The following is a 25887-nucleotide window of genomic DNA, read 5'->3' as shown; positions in this document are numbered from 1 at the left end:
TTCTTCTCCGTTTCCCTTATTTTTAGAAAGGTGAAGTGTGTTCCCAAATTAAATCATTACTGGGATGGACTTCAGCCAAGAGGATCCATGGTTCAAGCCATAAGGCACAGGAAACACAAGAGTAAAACAATGGAGTTTTATATTGTGTTTCATTTGGCAGGCTAAGGAGAGATATAGCCTTGAAAGATTTGTATTTATACATAGTTATAATATATTTTAAGTGAAAGTAAGGACTATTTTCACTTCTCACTTTCCTAAAAAAAAATAAGCGCACACACAAATGCTGAAAATTCTGGGATTGCCAGATGCTCCTTAGTTTCAAGTAAAGGTTCATGTCTGGGGATCTCAGAGATGCTTACAGTAACTTCCCAAACATTATCTGAGGGGGACTGATCCTTTTTACCTTTTGCTGATGTGCTTGTCCCTGCTGCAGCTACAAAGGCCGAGCTTGCAGCAGCCTGGCCCCAAGCCAGGCTCTTCAACAAAGCATCCATAGATTATATTCCTTTTGTCATCCTCTCACTTCAGTGATCTGGAGACCCTTCTCTAGGTGGGACAGCTTTGCAGTGACAGAGCAAAGCTCTGCAAAACTTGCTCCCAGGTGAAGGTTTGCCTTCAGCATGCCCAGGAGCCTCAGAAACACAAGCCACTGCCAGGAAGCGAGAACATGCCTCCCTTCTGCTGTGGCCGTGGCCAAATCCTCTCTCTGGCGGTGCTCTGGAAAGCAGGGCAACCAGTGCCTACAGCTGTGGGCACGAGAGCATGAAGCCACTTGCCAGTGACGCTCTCTGGGGCGACTCTCCCTGGCTGCTCCACAGGCTGCCTGCCAGCCAGCTGAGACCTCACTGCTTCCCCAGTTGAGCTGCTAAAGTGGCAAGATTTAGAAGCATAATATAAAATTGGATTAATACTTAATTTTTAAGTGTGCCTGCTAAGCAGCATGTTAAAATGTATCCTTACACAGGGAACAAACATATCCAAAAACAAACAGCTGGCAAAATGGGGTCTGGTATCCCCTCAGCTTTCTGGAATGTGTCTTAAGTTTATTATAAAGTCATTTTTTTTTCTGTCCTAGGGTGACTTTGTGATGCTTGTATCCCCAGTCATCTGTTCTGTTTGTGCTGTATATATTCCTGGGGTTTGGAAGCAGCATGTCCATCCCTTTATCAGCTAGCTGGATAGGCATCAACAAAGGATCAGCTGGAGCCAAGAGTCAACTCCTTGCTCACAGAAGCACTTGAAGCGCCTGCAGCAGAAGCTCATGCTTTCCAGGGGAAAAAAAAGTCTTTTAAAACCTCACAAGAAACAAAAGAAACACCATTTAGGTTACTTTTAAAAATAATATAAATGTCAGTAAAGACTTTGCATTAGAGGCAAGAAAAATGTGGGAGAACCTTTGACCTAGTCAGCTCTCATTTCTTAAACTGTCTCACTAAACTGCCACTGGTCTCTATTTATAGACTTAAGACTTCCCCTCTTGAAAAACTGAAATTTCAAGCATGCTGGTGATTAACGATTTTTAGATTACCCCCTGGTCAGGCACAAAAAATACAGTAAATAAGAATGCTAAAAAATCTAAATAGAAAATTTTAATTGTTAATTTTGAGTGGTAGGTTTCTTTCACGCACTTTGTTTCAGAGATGGAAGCAGCAAAATTGCATTCAGCAATGCACAACACAAGCCTCTAGTTTCATGAGACCCTTCCAAAAAAGAGGAGAACTGAAAACATTAGACTGGTATGGATGAATGAAAGATGAACGAATTCACTGGAGCTAAGAATTATGAGGAAAATAACCTATAATACTTACCATCACTATCTATAAATGGAATTAGGAATGAACCTGAAGCATAAGACACTTAAAAAGGTAAAAAAATTAAATAGCTGTAGATGACACATGAGCTTGCAAAAGGCCCTTGCCAAAAGCACTGCGGAGGCCAGATGAGCAGATGAGGATTCAGAGCAGGACCAGGCTTTGATACCAAGTAACAGGAACAGCCAAAACGACAGCAGACAGGTTTAAAAATAAACCAAAACAAGGAGGTCATGTTCTCTCATGCACCATGCCAAAAAGTGAGCCAACAGAGAGGCATTTCTGCAGTGGGGAGGTTTAATTTGGGGCTCCAGGGTTTCCAGGGCTTTACCCAGAAAAATGGATGCGTCCAAAGGAGCAAAGATGGTGTTAAGGGACCATTTTATGAGATGATGCTGCTTACCACATCCACCAGCTCTTCTGAGAACCACATAGCAGCCCATCATTCCCCACTCATGTGCCTTTACAAGTTCATACTCACCTAACATGCAGATTAGATCTGACATGGGCCTACAAAATCAGGGATCAGTCCCCAGACCAGCTAGGCTTCCCTTCAATCTCCCTTCTTGGGAACAGTGCTCTGCCAAGATTGGAAGCTCCCTCACTCCATTTTCCAGCAGGCCCCTTGGCTAAGCAATCAGAAATAAAAGCTGTTACACATCTTGGTTTCCTTTCATACTTCGTAAATTTTTTAAAATTTTTATTATTATCTCCTCCTTTTAAGCATCCCTTTAAGGGTGAAATGAAATCCAACCATTTACAGAGAAAATGATTTCAGAATGTACATTTGATTTATCCTTACAAAAAGTTCATTATTACTTGCTGTTTATAAATTACAGAGTTGAATGGAGCTTTGCAGATGCTCTTATCTTTTCTTTTTAGTTTTTGGCAAGTCCACGCATTCTTTTTTCAAAGCAGGGTGTCCTGGAGCCCCTCCAGGAACAACACCAGCAGTAGGTCCAGGTGGACCCCAGGCTCAGAAGTGCTGCTGGACCACCTCCAGGATGATACTGCATCATCATTCGCACAGGCAGGAAAAAACAGTGGTTTGAATTCTTAGCCTCAGAGTATTTCAGATCCCTTCTTAATCCATTACCTGTAGTGCCAAAAGCTTTAAAATGTCAGTGTATTGCATTAGAAACAGTTCTTCTTTCTCAAGGCTGGATCTGAGCCTCTCTTGCCACTCCCTTACCCTCCAGCTCCCCTTCCCTTTCCATAACAGGAGTGAGTTTGTCCAATGTCTCAGAAATCAGAAAGGAGGGGTTTAGGGAGGGTAGGGAGAACACAATGTTGGAAGGATACAGGATTCTTTCTCCCAGTCACTTCCCTCCTTTCTCGCCAAGGTTAGAGGTGAGTGAAGCCAGGATGAGCCATCCCTTCCCTCTTCACCACCAGTGTTCACTAATGGAACCAGGAGTGACCCTGGACATGTGTCTTCACAGTGCAGAGGCATAGCAGCCACACAGATTGCCGGCAGGAGCTGGAACACAGGGAGAGAGCCCTGGCAAGAGCCCAAGCCTCTTGCCCTGAGGAGGGGAAGAGACACCATCCCACAAGGAAACAGCAAGGCAGGCAGAGGGGAATGAACACCCACATTCTGCTCTGACACTCCCTTCATGCCAACTTGGTTTCCTTGTTCACCTGTCACAGAGACACAGAGTAGGTTGCCCTGGGCAGCACAACAGCAAACACCTCAGCAGGACACAGGGATCAGAAAAAGCAACAGCAAGAGAGCAGGAGTGGGCTTGAGCATGTCATCCTCCATAGCAACCACAGGCACAAAGTCACCATGTCTTTTCTGTCACTTAGGTGTGGCATTGCCCTCAGATGGGCAAATATGTCTGACCTGCCCTACTCCCTCTGCTTTAGCAAGCTCACCTGCTGCAGGTCCACCAAAGCCCATGTCCTTCCTTTCACTTGGGGTAAAAGAGGAAGAGACATTCTCCAGTACAAAGCCATGCATAGGCACACAATCTTTTTCGAGGTGGGAAGCAAAAGAAAAACAACAAGAGACAGAAAGAAGTGCAAGGCTTGGGTGTGCCACACAATGCTTCACCTATTTCCTGTCCTCACTTTTTACCAATTTGAAGGTAAAAAAGGTTTTGGGAATGAAAAAGCACAAGGCTGAAGAAGGCTGCAGGAAAAGGCTGGTGATCCATGCCCTCCATCCACTGGACAGTTTGGTCCAAGAGAGACAGCAGAATTCACTGCCCACTGTCTGTGGGCTGCAACAACCCACAGACATCAGGCTCTGGTAGTCTGATCCTAGTTCCAGCCCAGTGCCAGGACAATGTTCTTGGTCTTCCCCTTCTCAAATTTCAGAACCTGGTTCAGGTAAGATGAAGGCGCTTCGGTGCTCACCTCAAAGTCCAGCACTGGGAAACAAGGATCCGACATAAACCTGCCTCCGTGCTTTGCCTCTCTCACCAACTCACATACCCACATACTTTCGACTTCCCTCCTGTGGCAGTTGCATGGAAGGGCGGCTGTCCCACCACGAGCTGGCAGCAAAGGTCCCAGCAGGCAGCATAGGCAAGGCTGAGCAGAGGGTAAACCACGACCTTGGAAAATCACTGTGTAAAAGCCAGCTTTGTAGTGTCTGTTCCCTCCAGGGACAAGAAGGAAGATTTTTAATGACAAGCACTCTAGCTCCCTAAGGATAATAAATACAGGGTTAGCCAGACAAATTAGACAGAACCATTGACTGGTTTGGCCTTAAATCAAAAAATGTTTAAACAATTCTTCAGAAAGAGAAACAAAAAATGCATTTCATCTGTAAAGCCCCTTCCTCCCACTACAACAAGAAGTCTGGTTTAAATTTAATTTCCTAAGACTAAGGAAGTGAGTAAGTCCAGGAGGCAGGCAGGGCAGGAGTTCTGCAGAACCCCAGCATTCCTATTCCAGCTACACCTTCTTCTCCAGCCCAAGGGAGCAGAAGGGAGAGACAAATCAGAGGGAGGAGAATGGTAGAGAGCAAATAATGGATGAGAGAAGGCAACAGGCTGTACTTCAGTAACAGGAGAAGCAGATACTGCAGCTGTGGGCTTATCAAACTCCCAAGAGACAAGGGTCATACCTCAACACTAAAAACGTGACAGCTGTGCACTAAAAATCCCCAAGGATGGCCATGCATGGGAAGAGCTGATATCAAAGGAGAGGCTGCTCCCACTGTGGGAGATAAGGAGGTGCAGCCTCAGCACAGGTGAATTTTAGCTTCTGCTGAAGTGGGGCTCTGGTGCTGCCAAAGCACCCACACAAAGACTGGCTTGTCCTTCTCCTATGTCTCCAGCTAAGCCTGGCACTGGCCTTGTATTATTATCACTGAGACAAGGCAAAGTCCAAAGATCCAAGAGTTAACCTCAGGCTTCCCCTCAGAGTTAAAATTAAAAATGTTTTCTTCCATATTTTTCTGCTGCTGAATTCCATGACCTAACACAGCTGCTCTCCTCCAGCTGTCCCTGGGGAAAGTATCTTTCCCCTGTGCTGCACCCTCAGTGCTATGGCTTTCATCTTGCCCAATACAGGCTCCTTCTTTCTCAGCTGGAACCCCATTTCTCTACAATCTCTCTACACCTAAGTCCTACACACAGCTGCTCAGCACCAGAACACCATCACTGTGAGAGGAGTTCCTTCTGCTACATCAATAAGTCTAGACTTAAAAAAACCCCACAACTTCCCTTTGGGGGAAGAGCATTCTGCCTAGCAAAGTTTGTCTGACCATCCAGTTCCCAAAGGAGCTTCTCTGCCTGTGGGGAAGACACAACAGAACTGAGAACAGTGATTTTAAAGAAAACAAAACTAATAACAAAGAAGAGGTTCCATCAGTTCTTCTAAGCAGGCATTATGGCACACAACATGTGGAAGGAGCTAAGGTGAACTGCATCACAATTTGATCAGAAAAAGGCATTAATCTTTGTATTCCAGTCTCAGCCTTATTAGGCAAGCAAGTTAATTTTGTTGACAATTTTCCCTTCTCTAGGGAGGGGACTAGGAGGGGTAGGAATGAAGCACAAGGGTGGCACGTGCTGGGCAACACAGGACCATGGAGCCCTGATGGAGTTAAGGACAATGAAAACTCCCCTGCTTTAGAACAGCTGGCCAGAAGGGCCACACTTCTTTGTGCCAATGCCTTCCTCTTTATCCTCCTCCATACGATTTCTGCTTGGAACATGAGTCAGTCTTTCCACTGCAAGGCTAAGAGAGCAAGTTCATTATGTTTTTCACCCTCTGCCCACTACAACCAAGGCTCTGGGCCCCCTGTCAAGCCATCTGCTAAGGAAGGGTGGTGGTAAGGGTGGAGACAAGCTCCTCAGTGAGCTAAACAATTGAATACAACAGAAGGCCAGATCCTTATTGCCCATGCCTGAGCAGACACCAGTCCAGCCAGCTGCAACTAACACCCTCCTAGACCTCTCCTCTCCATGGTCTTGCCTGCATGGCCCAGGCTGCAGATGTGGGCTGCACACACTCTGGATTGCACGATGGTCCCCAAACAGTCTCTTGGCCCCAGGGAGAATCTGGCCATGGCCTGTTTCATAATGAGCTCCCTCACACCCTAAGCACAGACAGATGGATCCTGTGCCTTGACAGGCTTTGTTTGCCCACAACAATCAGAACTTCGCCTTTCCTCTTCTCCCTGTTATTACCCCATGGTAAGAAGGGGTGTAGAAACATCCGCCGAGTCTCATCTTTCCCAACAAAGGGGTAGGCAGCACGTGTAAGCAGCAGCCCTGCTACAGGCACAGCCTGCAGGGCTCTAAAAGCAGCCAGAGAGGCATGCAACAGTCCCACATGTGCAGCACTGCTATGCAGAGCCAATACTATCCCTGGTCCTCTCCTATGAATTGCCCTAGAAGTCATCCATGCCCACACTGAGATCAGAGCTTCTGGATCCCACCATTTTCTGCAAGCACACACATCTTCTTCCCCCCAAATACTGGTAACAAACACCCAGGTGCACACCAAACCCATGCATGCGAGCACTCATGCACACAGTCATGCACTCCATGCACTTGCAAAAGTACACTCCCACCATCTGACTTAGTCCCCTGCAGCTTATCCCAGTCCCACCAGAAGCACGTACTGCAGGGAAGATGCTTTGGCTTCTGTAGGACAAGTCCATACAGTATTGTGGGGGCAAGGGGAAAAAATGAGCAGAAAAAACCTCTCAAACCCAGCTTACTCCTCTGCTTCCTATCTATCTGCTCTAGGATTGGTAAAATACTGGGCACGATCCAGCCCAGGACAGAATGCATTAAGCCTGTGCAAGGGGCTGCATCTTGGGAAGGACACCTTGGAAGCAAAGGATTTCCGTTCCCCAAAATACCCTTTGAATTTAGAGGTATATAAAAAAAATATATAAAAAAAAAAGGCAGCATACGGAGATGCTTTTGTACATTCACTCATCCAAAAAAATGCCAGTGACACACATCTACACACGCAACCACACACAAGAGTTTGTGCCTGCTGACTCACATGCTCACTGAATAGCCCAGGCTTGCATTTATGCTTGCTCCAATCCACAAAGGATGAGGGTGGATGGGAATAGCTGCCCTCTCTTCCCATGGGACTCTCTCAGCCTCCCCCTGAGGAAAATCTGCCAGCTGGCTTCAGAGATTCTCTCCAGCCAGCAAGAGAGGTTTGGAAGATGCAAGGAAGTCTTTATGCTACTACAGAACAGGTCCTCAACATCTCTCTTCCTCCTGTGCAGGCCTCCCTTCATGTGACTGAGTAATTTGGGTTCCCAGGCATCACCCCAGGATGAAGGGAAGAAGAACAGGAAGTGAGGGAGGGCAGAGACCCCAGAAAAACGGCACACCCTGCCCATAAACAAAGGAAACAAAAAAAAGAAAAGGAACAGACGAAAACACCCGACTCTTTCCCTTTGTTGTGAAGTTCTGATTTCACACCCAAGCCTGAGCCTTCGGTGGCCTCACCCAGCACCCTCCGCCTTTCGATAGGGATTCTCCAACAAGTAGCGGAACCTCTGGTAGTTCTTGAGCAGGTACTTGGGAGCATACATCTGCTCCTTGGGGTCAGCAGGGGGATACTCCTGCATAGTACCATCAAACCAGCCACCAGTCCTGATCAGCTCCCGGATATAATTGAGGTCTCGTTTATCCTCGTAGTCACCCCAGCGGGGAAAGTCCCCATTCTGGGCTGACACCAGTTTGAAGTAGATCCCCTCTGGAGTGAAACACCAGGAGCAGTGCCAGCCAGCAAAGTGGAGGGGGCTGCCCAGCGACCACTGCACCAGGATGTGTCCTGTGCTGTTCTCATACTGCCGAAACCCAGGCATGGTGTAGTACTCACGGCGTCGCAAACGTATCCCATCAGTAGCATAGACAGCCTGGAGCATCCCCATGGTGCAGCCCGAGACCACCTCCAAGGTGCCTGGTTGCTTCCAGAAGAAGCCGTAGAGCGACTTGCGCATGTGAAAGGCAAAGGGCTCTGTCCAGCCGTCATAGAGCTTGAGGAAGAGCACGCCATCACGGGCTGGGATCTCATCAGCATCATCGATGATGAAGACGTCATCCGGGCGCAGGTTGCGGAGGCGAGAGATGCCATCCCGGGTGAGGAAGGTACGCAGGTAATCGTCAGCAATCCAGCCATCCTGGCGGCCACCAGGGGGAAAGTGGTCCAGGAAGACATAGAGCACCTTGTGGCGGATGTAGTCGAAGGACCCGTTGAGGAGCATCTCGCGGAACTTGAGGGGCCGCGGCTCTCCATAGGCTGTGAAGTTGGACTCGCACACCACGAAGGCATCCACCACGTCTCCCAGCTCATGGAAACGGACATCCAGCAGGTCAAACTCGTGGTTGACATTGATGGCGTTGATGACCCGCCGGGGGATCTCCCGTGGCATGAGGCGGTCCTTCGTGGGCAGGTTGGAGTACTGGACCACAGTGGGGACCCCACAGCTGGGGCCATGCCAGCCCGGCAGACACACACATTCCACCCACTTGCGCCGCTTGGTTCCGCTGGCGCTCAGCGGCTTCCGAGCTGGCCGCCCTGAGGCTGCGCCATCCGTTCGCTCCTCCTGCCGACCTCCCACAGGTGGCTTCTCCAACACCTTGGTGCCTGGTTTAAAGCAAATGCCACCGGCTTTGGTACGGACAAAGTATTCCGTTGAGTCTTCTGGCAGCACAAACTCAACCTTGTGCAGCTCTTCGCTGGCTCTGCTGGGAGACAGGGGCTGGAGCAAGGGGGAGTGGGAGTACAGGGGTGTGCGGAGGAACTCTGCACCCCCTGGCTCAGGGCTGACCTGAGGCATGACGGGGGCATTGTTCCAGAAGAAGCTGGAGACGAGGTTGGGACTAAGCGAAGCCAGCTCCCTGGGGAAGGTGACATAGGAAAGGGCCTTGAGGAAGTGCAAGAAGGAGATGAGGCAGAGACCAGCCATGCAGAGAGTCAGAAAGAGTTTATGGCGTCTCATCTTCATCCTGTGGAAGAGCCATGAAAACAAAAGTCACATTCAATAGTTATTGAGGTGCAAAAAGTTTACCACTGTTAGAAAAACAGGTTGGGGAAGGTAGGAATGCTGGTCCAAATTCAGTATGCATCTTTAGAGACTTCACTCCAAGAACTACACCCCCGCCCCCATCATCTTCAGTGGGCCTTTAGCTTCAGCTGGGTTACACCAAGCTGAACCTCTGCTAGATCAGTCTCATAAATCCACAAAGACAAGAAAAGCACTGGCAAAGGGGTAGAAAGACAGGAAATCCAGAATAACAGGAATTCATGATCTAGTGAACTCACCACACTTGGCAGATTAGTCCCTATTCATCAATGGAAATTAAATGAATGTAAACCTCCTCAGAGGTGCATCACCAGAGGGTTGGGGGAAAATGAAGAGAGCAGAGAGCAGGAAGGGTGAGAGAGCTGGGGCGGGGGGGGGCGTGGTTGAAACATGGCCAGTGCAAGAGAGGCAGTTTTAAAGGACCAAGATCATTAGTCCAACTGCCAGAGGCAGCCTACACTCTCCAGATCTTTACAGTGTTTATTCAATACACACCCTAAAAAACCACCTTTGTTCTTAGGAAATACTACCCAAGTTCACATGGAGGACAGGAAAACAAAATTAAAATTAAGATCCTGTTACATTTACTCTTCTCCCACCTGTGATTCTTAAGACCACTGTATCCCCATATGCTGCCATTTGCTTTTCACTTTCTGTGGACCAGATGCTGAGGTTTTTCTGCATCTGGATCAAGGTGACCAAAATAAATGCCTAGCTGTCTCTGCTGGTAATACTGTGCCATCATGATGGATCCATATCAGGCCAGGAAGAAGCCAGCGGTGCAGAGCCCTTCACTCCAAACAACATGAAATATTGCCTTCATCCTCCCCTCCACCAGCCCAGGCAGGGAACACAGAGCTGCTGTCAAGCAGAGAAGTGACTAAAGATTACAGTTCAGAAAAAGGACCAAAAAAAACCCCCCACCTAATCTCCCACAGTGCTTCACCAAGGAAAAGCAGAAAAGGTGTTCACCATCTGCTGTTTAGGCAAAGGCAAGCTGGGGCAAAAGTGGGCATGGGAAAAAGGTCATCCAAAAGTAGTTTTCAAGGCAAAGGCTGTCCTGGCGCATGACACCCTTCCTGCAGTGACAGACAAAGAGGTAGAGATCCCCATGCATGTGCCACATACCACTTCACCCCCTCCACATGCTCCAGTCTGGTGGTTCTCTCCCTGGTGCAGTCTCCCTTCCAGTGCCAAAGTTCCTGAGAGGCACCATCACTTATAAAGGCTCCACCTGGCACACAGTAGTGCCAGCGCCTTCACTGGAGGCAGTCCCTGCCCCTGGGGGTCATGGGGGAGCTGCCCCACACCACAAGCCCCACAGACTCCTCAAGGTTGACACATGGGCAGGTGTGGGGGCAGAGGGAAGAAGAACCCAACCTGCCCCCACCACTTCAGAGGGTATTAGATAAAATACAGCAAAGTGTGTTTACTGATTAACTTGAGGAGAATTTAATACTAAAGTGAAAAGCCATAAAGCATTTAGACAGATGGCAACCACCCAAAGGAAAACGTATCTCACTTTCCACAGATGGCTCTGACATGGACTTTGGCAGAGGGGCTGTCCATGGTTGTACTTACATCTCAGCAACAGCGTTTTGGGACACTTGGTGGTCACATTTTTAGTGGAAGTCATCATCCACTGGCATTGCTACTAGTGCTCAGGTGGCAGGGCAAGGAGTCCCAGATTAGGCTCTGACTGAAGGACTGAAAGCCTGAAGCTGGTGGAAAAGTTACAGCATGGCACAGGAGGGGAAAAAATTGAAAGAAAAATAAACAAGGAAAAAGGAGAGAGAGCTTGATTCGATTGGTTAATGTTTAGTAGGGGTTTTGATATACTTTGCCACAACACAAGTCAGCAGCAGGGCAGGGTGCTGGCTCTGGGCACCACTGGGAGGCCATCTTGTCAGGTACATGGAAAGGGAGAAAATGGCTCTCCTCAGAGGCTGCACCACAGCAGAACCTAGCCTCCAGCACTCAGGCACCACAGCTCCACAGTCCAACCTCACATACCTGGTCATGGCTCAGCTGATGGGACATCACCTTTGTAGTGGCCCAGCCATTAAGGAGCTGGATATTCTTCTGTTAAAAGCCATAAATATCATCTTAGAGACTGATGTCAAGCTTTCTTCATGGGGGCAAAACAAGGGGTTGCAGAAAACTCCATAAGCATCTATTTCTACCCATGATCATTTTTTTCTTAAGGCTCTGTTAATGTCTTGCAGAAACAGTAAGATCACTTGTAAGGTAGAGGAATATCCAGTGCCTTTTCCTTGCACATCACCAGTTTTTAGTCTGTCTTGAAGTGGGGGGAAGAGAAGAGCACAAGGAAGCCAAAAGCCCACTAAATTTGCAGTGACTGGGTGTCAGTAGAAAGTGTCCCTCACTGATAAATGAGTACAGCTTTCTCCAGTCAAATCTCCTGTGACTTCTCCAAGGCATTACTTCCAGACATCAGGCTGCTCTCTCAGATGCGGAAACCTGGGCAAGATGAACAGATGACCTGCTCCAGTACAGCAATCCCAATAACTGCCAGGTAATGCTGGTTTCACTCCAGTTCCTACAGGACACACAAATGCAGGGCAGCCAGCTTTCTCTGGGCCAGTGCTGAAGGAATCATACATGGCACATCATCTTCTTAGATGGCTGTGATGCTCTGCATGCCACAGTAAATTCCCAGACAAAAAGCCGTAACTCCTGAAATTCAATAAACTGCTCTGCTGAGATGTAGCGTGCCGTGTCAACATAGCAGGATGCATAGTTTTAGGAAGCAAAGCATATTTTCCTCACTTGACATTTGCATACATCAGTATCTGTCAGGCTCAGCATGTGGCTCTGCAGTTCTTCACCCACAGGCACAATGAGCTACAGGCAGGGCTGCACGGCCTCTGTTCCTGCACCAGGCTGGTGTGCACAACCCTCCCTGGCTGCTCTGCCAAGCAAGCTGGCCCTGCAGTACCCTCTGCGGTTCTGCTGCTCACATGGCCCAGGAGGCAATTTTCACTGCTCAGTTGGTTTTGTTAGGGAGTAGGAACACAAACCCATTTCTTAACCCATCCTGGAAGAGGGGAAGCAAAGAAGCAAGGTGTGTGCCTTGTCAAAATTTCTTCCCTGAGAACCACCTTCATTCTCACATGCCAGAGATTCTTCTGCCAGGGAGTGGAGAACACTCATGCACCCTTGGGTGAGCCAAAACACTAAATACCATCCATCAGTCATGTATCCCTTCCCATATCCTCTGATCAGCCCTGCAGTGAAGGTGTGTCTAGTGGCAGCTAGTTGGAGACAAAGGCCAGCAAGGGAGTATTAGCCACCCTCCCCATCCAAAACGTTTACATGTGGTAGAAATGAGAAAGGAGGTACCAGTTAGGGAGACATCTCAGTTTGTCATAGAAGAGCACTGCTCCAACACAAAGAAGCCATCAGTGACTAGGAACACAGAAAGCAGCTAGAAGAGGTATTTCCCTTCTGACAATTTTGACTGAGGAAGGAGTAAAAAAAAAAGTCAGCTTGATCTCTGGGAGAGTGATCAAGTTGCTGTTGGGTTAAAAACAGCAGCAAGAAAAGCTTTAATGTTCAAGTAGAAGAAAAAGCCTGAAGTAGTATGGACAGTCAGCTCCATTAAGACAAAGCTCTTTAGGGAGCGCAAAGTTATAAACTGCTTCAGCAACACTCAGTCCTGAAGAGACAAGGTGAAAGCTTCTTTTTCTAAGGGATCCCTTTGATATTTCCTTGCTTGAAGTTCTGTCTCTACCATGCAGGGGAAGTGCTTTCAGAAAAGGAGGAAAGCTAGAAGTGTTATGCACATGAGTTATCCCCAGGCACCTGTTACCATTTTATACCATGTTGACCAGTTGATTTATACCATCCTGAAATAATACACTTATTTTTCAAGAAGCCAGAGAGAAAGATAGGCACAGATAAGAGCTGGCAGTTCACCAGCCCCAGTGTTCTCTTCCGGAGAACACTGGCAAGAGGCCACACCACAGGCTGCTCGATACAGGCTACCCCATCTTGTTAGGGCATGGGACTCAAGACTCCTTAGTCCTCTCCCATGGTTACAGGGAAAAAACAGTTGTGGAGAACAAGCCAGAGCAGAAGCTTCTGATTTTCCCCTGATACCAAAATGCTCATCTCCTCTGCCTAAAGTTATTCCATAACACCCAAGCAGTAACATATTTGTAGATCACTCAGACACTTCAACACAAAGCAGCAATTCAAATTGGAATCACTTTCACATGGCAGATAAAGAACCCAGTTGTTTATGACTTCCACCCCCCACTCCACATGGAAGGTCCAGCCCTCTCTAGTCCAGCTAGAGACAAATGGGACAGGCTCCACATTTCTGGAGTACTAGGCCTACCTACCATCCCCAAGCAAAGGAACCAAGCAGGCATCAGAGCCACAGTACCTCTAAACACTCTAAAAATCTCAAGTTACTTTTGTCCTCCAAACATCCACAGGAGAAACCAGAAAACTTAGTATTTGTCAACACCTAAAACAAGCCAACAAACTCTGGGACAGCAGGACTGCACTTTAAGGGTAGGAAAAGAAGATTATCCTACATTGCAGGAAAATCTGAGAGAAGCAGGATGCACCAGAGGGTAGCAAGGGTTCAGCATCTCTCACATGAAGGATGCCACGGTGTTTTCAGGGACTGCAAGCTACAAGGATGCCAGCAAGAAGCTCTGGCAGTCACAGCACAAGGTGGTTTGAACGTAAGCAGGTCCGTATCAGCTTCCCTTCCAGTTCCAAGGACAGAATAAAACAGTCTTCTGTGCCCTTCATCAAGAGCTGCTGCCCACAACACTAACGCAAAACAGCAATACCTCACACTCCATGTTTCCTTTGCAGCCTTGAGGCAACTGACCACAAGGTGCCATTGACTTGGTGCCAGCCCAAACGGCTGGATTGAGCCATCCAGCACAGCCACTCTCCAAGCAAGGTCAAGTTAAGGGAGAGCAAGGCTCTGTCCTAAGCACCTTCCCACCATTTCTGCAGACAGGTAAAAAGAGTGGAAAGGTAACCACTCAGTGTGCCACCCTAACTTCCATTTGCCTCCCAGAGCTGCCATCCACACACAGTAATAGATCTCATCAAGTCAGAAAGAAAACCAGATTGAGGATAAAAGATAGCTAAAGGATGAACTTACACAAAACTAAGGTTTGAGGCTGGCCAGGGAAAGGTGACAGCACAGCACAAAGAAAGGTGTTGCCTTCCCAGGGAAGGCAGGCACATGATGTACACATCAACCACAAGCCTCCAGATTGTGTGCAAGACCTTGATAAGTCTGAACAGACCTGCAGCATCTACAGTCAAAAGTTAAACAAACAAAGTATCTCTTTTATACATTCCTCTAGGAGACCCAAGTGCTCCACACCAGTAGCTACTATCTGCTGCCCACAGAAACTAAGATGGATGAAACACAAAGCCTCCAGCTTTTTAAGTGCTGTGGCTGCTCACCTCTTCGGCTCTGCAAGCACAGTATCTTCAGAATCGACACTTCCCATGGACTTTCATTGTTTCAACTGTTCTCTCAAGTGTCTTGCCCTGCCCTTCGGTGACTAAGCCATGGTTATTTTAGATGCTACACCTCCAGTTGCAGCAAGACAGCTGCACACTGGGGGAAAAAGCAGCTCTTAACCCTCCCTACAGAACACATGGGACCTGGAGATAAAACGGTCTTTGTTGACAGGATTTTGTCTCAAGATTGATCTTCCAGAAGTCAGCAGAACAGACCAATATCTGAACGCCTTCAGAGTCCATTATAAAACCCTCCACTCAAATAGACTATTACTACCGTACCTATCATATTACTAATACCAACATAATTATATAATTTTCCAACCCCTGGTTTAAAAGAAGATCTCAGAAAAGACTAGAAAACTCTAGTGAAATCCAGTAATGGCCTACAAGACACCAATTTAATTTTATCCAAGAAGTACTTGGATGTCACAAGGGTGCAGTACGGTGTGCTAGAGGAAACTTAAGCTAGATTTCCAACTCCACTGGAATCTATCAAATGTTCTTCTCAGTATCCTTCAGATATGCTGGGCTTCCTTGTAGCTAATCTTCTCTTCCCAGCTAAATCCAATCTCATCATAGGAACTTCCACTGCTTCAGAGATGCTTTTGCACACTCTAATCCTTCAGAGGTTCTCAGAAGCTGCACCTTTAATTACTTAACATCACTAGTCTGAGCACTCTTTCCACTATAGGAGAAGCAGCACCTTTCTCCCTCACTTATTCCTGATATCCTGGAAGTACTCCTCAACCCTGCTTATTGCCTCCTCAAAACATCTGGCTCCACAAAGTCTGCTGTGATGGCCCTGGAGATTGCGTCACCACTAGGCTCCAAGGTGGGGCCCCTCCACACATCAAAGGGTGAGCTGAGGCATTGCTCATTGCACTCACCCAGGATGTGAGGCCCTTGTCCCAGACAAACACAAGACTGCTGCTGCTCATTGCTCCAGCTGCAGAGCAGTCAGTCACTGCAAAACAGAGCTGGTTAGATCTTCTGGTATCTTACAGGGAAGGAATACTCCATCATGAGGAACAGGAAAGGGAAAAGGGACAACACTACACAAAAAGGCAACTTACGTCTTCAGACAGACCATGGGGTAATCAAACAAGTATGCAAGGTCTTCCCTGCTAGTTTTGGTGCCTTACAAAGCGGCACAGGTCAAAATCAAATCATGCTTTCAGAGACTTCAAGTGAGGCATGTGACAACATAGGCTGTGGTGTCAGAGGTTCCCCCCACCACTCACCACCATCACAACTTACCCATCCTTCAGTTGTCAGTTGTATGAATTTAAGTTGTCAATCACACAAAAGTCTGCTTTTACAGCCATATCAGCAGCAGATCTAACTGGGTTAAAAATAAACTTGAAAAAAACGCCTAGGCATGGGAACAAGCAGCTGACCAGCAGAAGCTTTCTAAATTATTTCACCAGTTCATTTCTGAGCAAAACATGTAGATACATACTCAGACACTCAAAATTACAGAACTGCAGGCACTGTTCATCTAACCAAATCTCCAACAAGGCCCCCATTCAAACACCATGAGCTCACTAATTCTTCCCAGCAGCATCAGAGAAGGAGCGCATCTCAAGGAGGGAACTGGAAGAATCAGCAGCAACAGGCAACTGCTTTCAATGCAGATCCTGGCAGGCACTCCATGCAGGCCAAGGAAGTGGAGTACAAGCCACAAATCCTGAGAACAGCTCCAAGATGAACAGTCCAGATTATCCTCAGACCTGCAGGTCCATGGGTGAAGAGCACATGGCAGACACGCCAGATCAGGCACACAAACCTTGTGCTAAGGGAAGCAGGTACTGTGTGACAGCCCAAGCAACAGGGAGATGCAGGTTGAACAGCCCAGAGGAAGGTGAAGTGTGTGCCCTGTGGGCCCAGAGCAAGGCACTTAAAAGAGGAAAGAAGCAAGAAACAGTTGATGCCATGGTGAATAAATAAAGAGAGGCCATGGAATCGCAGCAAGGTCCTAGTGGCCAGGAGAAGAACTGGCCCTCCATCCCCACCCTCCTTCCTCCCCCATCCATCACAAACTACTTGGGGTTTGGCAGTGTGCTCACTTTCCCACAGTAGCCGATCTATTACTGTTTGGAAGAGCCTCTTCCTTCCCCTCCTCCCCTCCTTTTCAGGCCACAGGGGTCCTGCTTGGCAGCCCCCGGATCCCCCTCTACTCTGAATGTCTGGTGACCAGCCAATCCCAGGCAAAGAGCATTAACCCCTCTTCACCAGACACAGCCGGAGAAACCTGACTCCATGCTGAGAGGTTTCTCTGGGGTGTCTCTCCCTCCTTCTCTCCTCCCCATCCCCAACCCCCGCTGCTCACTCTCGCCATTTCCCCCCCTTTCCTTTCATTTCTCAAAAACTAACTCCAGCCCAGGGAGTGTCACATCTTCCAGAGAATGTTACACAAGCCCATGGGAATTTTTCTTGGACCACAAACAGACCCTTATTTATTTGTCTCTTCTGCCTTTGTTCTTCATTTCCTCTTTCATGACTTAGGCAAGACCTCAACACAGTGCTGCCTGGATCCCCTGCTGCCATTTCACTTTGTTATTATTTTCAGAAAGGAAGTGCTGATAGGCAGAGAGCTCTTCAATGCCTTGTCCCAAGGCAGGAATAAGTCGGCCCAGACTCCTACCTCTGGGGTGGACAAAGGGCATGAGCTCACAGGCTTTGACTTGCAGAGACAACTGCCTGCTTATGTTATCCTTCTGATTGTGGCATTGCAGCCCCTTGGATTAAATCCCCATGAACCAATTCTGCAGTCACAGCTCTATGCTGATAACAGGCATATGGTACCACGAAAAGGGGCAGTTTCTCAGAATGAAAACAAAAGCCTCCTAATGCACTTAACTCAGGGTCAGATAAATCTCTCTTCTGCCTCCCACAGACAACAGGATCTGGTTTACAGGCATTGTAGCAGGCCTGGGTCTCAACAATATGTTTACTACTTCTGCACAAATATTCCCTTTCACTAAGCAAAGCAGTACCCTGATCTCCAGATTAATCCAAGCAGAAAGAACTGAGAGCAAGTCTGCAGGGAAAGAGGAAGAAAGTTCATCTTCATCAGCAAAATCAAATGCCATCCTGGACATCATACAGATTTGGGGATCACTCTCCTTCACATTCTTCCTTTAGGTTGCCTTATTTCTTGAGAAGGATGGAGAGGAATTTTGTGTTTAGCCAGCTGGTGATGTCCCTAACAAGAGGTAAAACCATTTGATTAAAGAATGGGTTTTCTTCAGGCTGATGAGACCCAGGCCAGAGCAAGGAGGGACAGCACAGCTTGTCCAGGGAACAAATAGTGATTACCTGTCCAACTTTGCCCCAAATGCAAAAGCCACAAATGGACACTGTGCAAATAAAAACAGGGCAGCTGAGCACTTTTGCTTAACTGTACAAGAAAGAGCAGTTTACTACCACAATCACTTGATTACAGGCCAAATTTCCTTCTTTCTCCACCTTCAGCCCTTTCCGCCCCTTTCAGGTCTTCAGTAACACAAACATTTATATTGAACTGTGTTTCTGAGAAGTCAGTTGCCATAAACAGGTCAAAAAGGAAGGAAAGGAGAAAGACAGAACTAATGTGTAAGCACATTATGAAAATTGGTTATTAACAAGAAGGATGTGTAGTGCAGGAGGGAAGCTGTGGTCATGTTCAAGTCAACAGGACAAGCAGGGCAGAAGCAGGACAGCCCACCTCTGTGGTACAACCTGCCACAGTGAGGCAGAGGGACAAAGGGCATTAAGCTCATACACAGCTGGGCTACGCAGCTCATCCTCATGATGTTCCACTACTGCAAGAGCTTGTAACAAACCACCCCAGTCCACCTCTGCCCTCAGGTGGTCTCTTCAGGGTTTAATCACTAAGAAGTGATGGGAATTTCAGCTGCACAGTTTGCTACTCAACCACTTGATCTACCCAGTGCTCAGGTCCTGATGACCTTGTGTAAAGTCCCATGGACCATGTCATGACAAATCTAAAAACACTTTGGCAAGACAAGATGGGCCTTTGAAAGAAGAAACATGCTTTCAAGCATCTAAATATTTTAGAGAACAGTCCAGAAGATCCCTGCCCCCAATCCACAACACAGCACTGTTACTGAGTGAGGGACTAAATCCAATCACCAGACTCATTGTCTCCAGCTTGACACAGTCTCTTTACTGCAAAGACAAGGCTCTGAACTCAGGAACCTCTCACACAGTCCCAAGCCACAGAGATGCTCAGCAGTATCACACACCTGAGTGATGCAGAAACCAGAACTGCATTTCCAGGACAGTTCAGCCGCACAGAGCCATATGCAAACAAATACGGGCAGAAAGGAAACTCACAGCACTTCCTCATCATTTAAGTGATAGACTCTGGATGCCTGACAAGCTCCCCTTCCCTCCCTGCCAGTGCTCATGGGAAGTGAGAAGACTCTGTTCCAGAGCACAACTGCACTATAAATAATTCACGAGACTCCTAAATTATGCAAAAGCAATCCCATCGTCCTCCCGGCCAAGCTGAATGGCAGGTGTGGTCAACCCTTCCTCCAGAAATTACTGCTAGATAGGGATTCTGAGGCCACAGAGGCTTTCTGCCAGTAGCACATTTCTGAGAGCACATTGGCCACTTGCTCACAGCCAGGCCTGCACGAAGCAATGGCACAAGAGGAGGTATTTGGGGACACAGAGCTGATGGGGAAACAGCAGCTCCTTTAATCCACCTCTTCTCCAGAGACCTCACATGGCCCCAGGAGCAAATGTAGAAAATTGTATCCCCTTCAAGCAAGGCTGCTCAGTAGGTCTTGCCTCCATGGATTGGATTAGCTGGCAAAAGCTGCAGCCGGACAGCATTGGCACAGTGAGGCACGGAAGAAAGGACTGCTGGGGCAAGTGGGAAGGAGAAAAGGGAACGAAAACAAAAAAAAAAAAAAAAACAACACCTCTGGAGTGGTAAAGAAGGAAGAGTTTTGCTAACATAACATACAGGTAAGGCTGAGCTGAAAGCAGAGAGAAGCAGTTGGTTCTGCTGCCCCAATCTTCTGCCTTCGGGAGAGCCTGCTTCCCTGAATATCAGGGCTTCCAAAGTTTCCCTTGGAAATGGGGTCATTAAGCAACAGAGTGCAGCTCACGCTGATCACTCCAGGGCACCACTCTCCTCATTGACCCTGCCCTTTGCTCTGCCTCAGAGCCAGCCCTCACACTACAAGCTCCATGAAAACACAGTTTCCTCACACACAATGAGCACCGTGCACTCTCAGCCCCTACAGCCAAAACCTTCTTCCAAAATGCTACCTTTCCTAGCTGCTGCAGCCTCCAAGATCTGTCTGTGCTGAACATGCTCGGCCGGCACAGGCCTCCATCCTCCTCCTTTTCCCTGCTGCCCAGATAGAGGTATCTGTGTTAGATGAAGGAAGAACTGAAAGCACTACCAAAGCCCTTTCTTCAGCCTCGGCACAACCAGCTTAGAATCTCAGGGCTCTAGCTTACCTTCCCCTTCATAAAGGGCTCAGCATCTAGGAGAGAGACTCCCTTTCATGACTCTTTGCCATGCAGTCTCCCTGGCTTTGTTCAGCTCTGTATCTGCATGCCAAGATAGGATACCTGCCTTTAGTTCACAGGTTTCACAGCTGTGAGCTGCTAGGCAGCAGGGCTGATTTGCATTTGTCTCTCTGGTGTGCTCCAAACCTGCTTGCCACAGCTTTGCCATCATGCAAGAGACACGCAGCAATATCCTAAAATAAAAATCACCCCAAAGCCTTGAAAAGAGCATGGAGTTTGGGTCTGCCTGCTAACCCTAGCCTAACCTGTACAGATTTACACACCAAGGGGAAAATGACACTCTGAGGGAAAGGCAGCAGGTAGCTGGGATTATAGGTTAGGCAGCAGATTTAGAAGGAGACAATATCCATGGTGAAAAGGGCTGCAGAACCCAAGCAATGATCAGAAAGTTATCGATAACCCAGGCTCAGCACCCACACCCCAGCTGTTTTCCAGGATTCCCAAAACAGCCAGCAGCAAAGCAAGTATAGGAAGCATGGAAGTTTGGTTGCTACTCTCCTAACAAGCCCCAGCATTTGCCACTGGGCACAGCAGAGCCATGCTCCATGCCTCAGTTTCCCTGTATAGGAAATGTGAGAGACTTTTCTACTCTGAGTAAGGGCTTACCTAATTAAAAGAAGCTTAATAGGTTGCTTCAAGGTCCTTGGAAGAAATTCTGTCAAAATGTAAGACAGAGATAATCCTCAGAAAGAAGAGAAGGCCCCTCTGCTTTTCTCTCTTCCAAAGAGCCACATTCACCTCACCTTTTGCTTGCAATTTGTGCACAACAGGCTGAAAAAGACTTCTGATAATGCACAGTGTGGTCATACCCTACAGCCACGGCTGATGTTTTGGAAAAAAACTATTTAGACACAGGCCCCAGCACTCCCCTAGGTGGGGAAATGAGGAACCTTAGCTGAGGTCATCAAGCTGCCTATTCAGCTAGGGGGGTTATCTCAGTACAAAAGGCCAAGGCCCCAACAGCAAGCAGCTCACATAACTTTTGCTATCCTAAAGCAGGGAATAATCACTTCCAAAATCACAACTTTATAACAAGCCCTTGCTGTCTGTAAGGCAGCCAGCTCCCTTCATGCTGCTTTTTACCTCAGCCTGCCTGAAGAAAGCTCAAAGTGCAGTGCTGCACTCCCTTTCACCTATCGGCTCTACTGAGCAAGTTTCTGAGCACAAAATACACCCACTCTGCTACAGGAGTTCAGGAGTCTGAAGAGCAGGAGGTACCTGTTGTACTCCAGGAAGAGCTTTGGGAAGTGAAGGGTCTGCATGCCAAAGAACACAAAAGTCAGAAAAAGAAGGTAAAGGAATCGTGTTTCTGCCTTCCTGAGATATGCAGCCAGAGTTTATTCCACAAGGATGCAGGCATAGAGTGCTTCTGTAAATCTTACACCACTGCTCCAGCACACGGCATTTCTCTTCACCTTCCCCTGGGGAAGGGGGAACTCACCAGCTACGTGACAGCAGCTCTGCCCTGGCCTCTGGCACAAGCAGCTGGTCCTGGCACCCCACCCAGGACTGCTGCTGTGGCACTGCCCAGTCCTTGCAAGATGCTCACCTAATGCTATCAAAGCACCCCAAACCTGACCCCAAACTGCCCACAATGCCAGGCTTGGCCCCTCCATGCAGCTTGATCACGGCTCCTCAAGGCCAGCCTGCATCACAGACTCGACAGCGCGGTCCACATGTGCACTGCAGTTATGTCACTACCTTTCCAAGAACATCCAGGATGGGGAACAGCAGACATTCCTGACACCCCCCACATACCCCCAGAATGCAGTGCCCCACATGCCTACATTCTCCAAATTTCAGATCCCACAGTAATGTTTCATTGTAGTGTCCTGATGGCATTTTGTGCTACTGAAGTGCAGCCTGACATTTTGTGTAGAACTGATGGGTCACAGTGGCAGAAAACACGTGGGCACAACTACCCACACTTTTCTGCTTCTGTAATCAGAGCTGATAACATGGACCAGCCCTTTAAGGGACCTCCACTGACCTAAAGTCATGAAAACATCTCTTGTGCCAGTAAGTATGCTCTACGCCTTCCTCTCTGCCAGAGTTACTGACAGCTGTACCAGTCTTTGTTAGCACCACCTCCTCCAGCTACATCCCACTGATTGGGTCACATATTCCAACAATGTACAAAGGGTTCGTTTTAGAGCAACTAACCCCACCTAAAACCTAATCGGCTGTTAGGAATGAATGCTGGCCCAGCTTGTCCCATCTATCCATCACCAATCTCCCCCACTTCCTTCCTCCACCTTTATGATCCAGCAGAGAGGCTGGGGTGGTGTAGGGGTGTCAATTTGTGACAGCAGGTGCACCTTAAAGATGCTGTTCTCAAGAGGGAAGGAAGCTCAGATACAGCAAGCTGAAAACTCAGCTATAAACCCTTCCATGAGACAGTTTATCTATCTCTGCTTGCTGACAGGTCAAAGCAAGGGAGGGACAGAGCAAAACTCTTCTGTCCTGAGGTGCCCTTCACATACTGAACATGCACAACATCATCTATGTGAACTGCCCTGAACAAGTGCCATACCCATGATTGCTTACATGCTCCACATTTATTGCAGGCATAAACTCAGCAAAAGTGCCCGTGTTCCATGGTAAGTGCATCCAGCAGGACCCATGAGCATTGCTACACACACCCAGCAAACAGCCACCCACATTCGTCACACAAGCATCTCTCAAAGGCATGCAGTATGCATGTTACACCAATCTGGCAAGCCCCAGTGTCACACTGCACTTAGCCAGTTGCACATGGGAGAAGGAGGAGAAAGGTAAACACAAGGCACACGGGAAGCCCACAAGTATACAAACCTTACAGGTACGCTCCTCAGGCAAACACACTGAGCGTGTCTGTGCCTGGCCGAGGTTCAATAGGCTCTGTGCGCACTGTGCAGCCCCAGCAAGCCTCCAGGCCAACTATTCCTGTCTCAGGCTGGGCACAAGTGCTTCAGGTAAGCTCATAGTTGCGAGCATCCACTGAAGCTAACGTTCCTGCAAGTACACTATTTTCCACCTGCTCTTCCTGACCTCCTTGCTAAGGCAACCCCTGCACATGTCACACAGGCAACTCTTTTTCCAATCTTACCAGCATTTGCAGGGAGGGAGGAAAGCAAGCTGGCAACTCAGCCACCAAAACCACTTTGGAAAAAGTGTAGAGGGCACCTCCAATGGAGGTGAGCCACAGCAGCACCTAGGACCAAAGGCATACTAGACAAAAAGCTGCAGCTGGGACACTAAATTAGGCACTGGGCAAGAAAACACACTTGCAGCTAGCCAGAATCGATCCCCTCTCATAAGGATAAAATTGCGACATCCGGGGCATTAATAAACAAGCTATGCAGGTATAGCTGAGTCCTTGAAGGAAGGAATGCTATACCTTGCAGAGGATTTCTTACCCCTACTGCAAAATCACCTGAGGGTGGAGAGGAGCTATAAATCTTTGAGGGACTTTTACAACATGCAGTAGAAGAGCCTATAGCTTCACTCCTCTTCTGCAGTTTGCAATTGTTTTCATTCAATGCTTGTTTTATAGTGCTACAGGGGGGCTGGGGACTCCCTCCCCAGAAACAGCTCAAAGGACTGCTCTTCTCCCACTCTAGCTTGGAGGACATGTTCCCAGCACTACTACTGGGGCTGAAACAAGCACAAGTGCTAGAGCTGTGTTTAGGGGGGCATTAGAAACTGGAGGTTTGCTGGAGTGTGGGGACACCCATAGTCCTTCCTCCCCTCAGAGAGGTCTCTCCATTACCTGAGAGTCAAGCAACAAATGGTAGATCCTGCTTGATTTCTGCCCTTTGCTGAGAAGTTGGTAGCAGCCAGGCTGCAGCAACAGGAACTTGCCAGTGCTTCCTCAATCACAGGTGCCAGCTGGACTTAAATGCCACTGCTGCAGGGGGGACCCACAGAGCACAAGAGACACCCTTTGGGGAGGGAACCTGCGAAGTTCCTGCTGACTCACACTCTGCCAAGGTGAGGGACACAGGGGTAAGAGCAGGCAGGAAACTGAAATTCAGTTTGCACAGGCTTGGGGGTTCCTGGTGAATCAAGTCATATTTGTTAGCAGGGGTGCCACTGAGTGTTTTCACAGGCTTGACCTTTCCACTAAAGAAGAGAGATTTGGAATTAACTGGAGGGCTGTTCTATAGGAGGTGAGGTGCTCAGCACCCACACTATGTTCTGGAGACAGGGCAGGCAGGCTCCTGACCCAAGTTCTGCCCTAGGGTGCATAGGAGAAATGCAAGACCCCAGTATCATTTCTGGGAAATAGGCAGGGTTCCCGTGCAATCCAGGCACCGCCTGAGGAAACACAGCATGTGGAAATCCCCGAAGGAAAACCACGAGCTGAGGCACTGAGAGTAGTCTCTCTCCATCCTTCACCACGCTCTCTCCCGTACTGAGCTGCCTGAGGAAGTCCAGAGCTGCAGCAGATGCCGTGTTCCCCCATCAACCTTGTCACACTCACCTAGGGAGCAAAACTCTCGCAAGGACTGAGGTACACCAGCCTGTATCACTCCTATAGGACACAGCTATTCCAGCCCACAAATAACCCGAGAGCCCAGCACGAGTGGGGAGAACTTGGGTGCCCGCGTCCCTATGCGGCCAGCCCTGAACGGGGGGACTTGTAGCCATCTGGCATGGAGACAGAGCAGGGCAGAGGGGACGTTTGACGATACACATTTATTTGTATGGATGTTTTCCCTCCCACACACGCACTCCTGTTACTCCTTCTCGCTTGCTGCAGGCTTGGCACGCATCCCCAGCCCGTGCCCTCCTCGCAAGCCCAGCCCGGGCAGCAGATGGGCCTTCGCTGCAGTGCCCCGGCCGAACGGAGAGTGCTTCCATCCCCGGGAGTCCTCCGCTGCGGGCAGGGGGCTGGCAGCAGCATCACCTCCCTCCTCCCCACAGCCGATGCTCCCTAGCAGGGGATGCCGGGATTATGAACGGGGGGGGGGGGGGGGGGGGGCGTGGGGAAGAGGGGGGAGAGAATAAAAAAATAGCACTAATATGAATAAATAAGGAGCGCGAAGGTGGGGGCTCGATGGGGGAAGCCTCTCCGGCAACGCTCGCAGGGGATGACGCCGCACCCCCGGGCCGAGGCACAACTTGCAGGTGGCGACCGCGGCGGGGGGGGACGGACCGATGGAGGTCCCGTCGCCGCTGCCCGCAGCCCCAGGGCGGCTCCCCCGGGGCGTGCTCTGCCCGCCGCCCTAGCCCCGCTGCCCGCTCGCTCACTCACTCACCCCCGGCCGGCGTAGTGTCGGTGCCCGCCGGGCCCCGGGCGGGGCGAGGCTGCCGCTCGCCCCCGGCCTGCCCGCCGCCCCCCGGCATGGCTCAGCGCCGGCCGCGGCGAGGCGAGGCGAGAGGCGAGCCCGGAGTCCGCAGCCCCCTGCCGCCTTCCTCCGCCTCGGAGCGGCCCGTCACCTCCTCCCAGCCGCGGGAAAAGATGCGCTGCGCTGCAGAGCCGCGGCAAGCCGA

The 25887-nt window shown here is 49.0% G+C and overlaps 1 protein-coding gene across 1 annotated transcript; it reads right to left on the bottom strand.

Moving 5' to 3' along the window:
- Window positions 1–1260: 1260 nt before the first annotated feature.
- On the bottom strand, window positions 1261–25887 carry MGAT3 (beta-1,4-mannosyl-glycoprotein 4-beta-N-acetylglucosaminyltransferase). The gene is made up of 2 exons (XM_066184152.1): window positions 25653–25887; window positions 1261–9253 (listed from the first exon to the last, which is right to left on the bottom strand). The coding sequence occupies exon 2, from the start codon at window positions 9250–9252 to the stop codon at window positions 7744–7746; it is 1509 nt and encodes a 502-aa protein (XP_066040249.1). The 5' UTR covers window position 9253; window positions 25653–25887; the 3' UTR covers window positions 1261–7743.

This window comes from Chamaea fasciata, unplaced genomic scaffold (genome assembly GCF_029207755.1).
Source record: "Chamaea fasciata isolate MVZ Bird 193981 ecotype frontalis unplaced genomic scaffold, bChaFas1.0.hap1 SCAF_5, whole genome shotgun sequence".
Classification (NCBI taxonomy): domain Eukaryota; kingdom Metazoa; phylum Chordata; class Aves; order Passeriformes; family Sylviidae; genus Chamaea; species Chamaea fasciata.
Note: the sequence above shows the minus strand (reverse complement) of the source record. Positions and strands in the feature narration are given on the sequence as shown.

Bases quoted from the DNA above. Each gene is read 5' to 3' on its own strand.
- MGAT3 (XM_066184152.1), bottom strand. From the start codon at position 9,252: ATGAAGATGAGACGCCATAAACTCTTTCTGACTCTCTGCATGGCTGGT.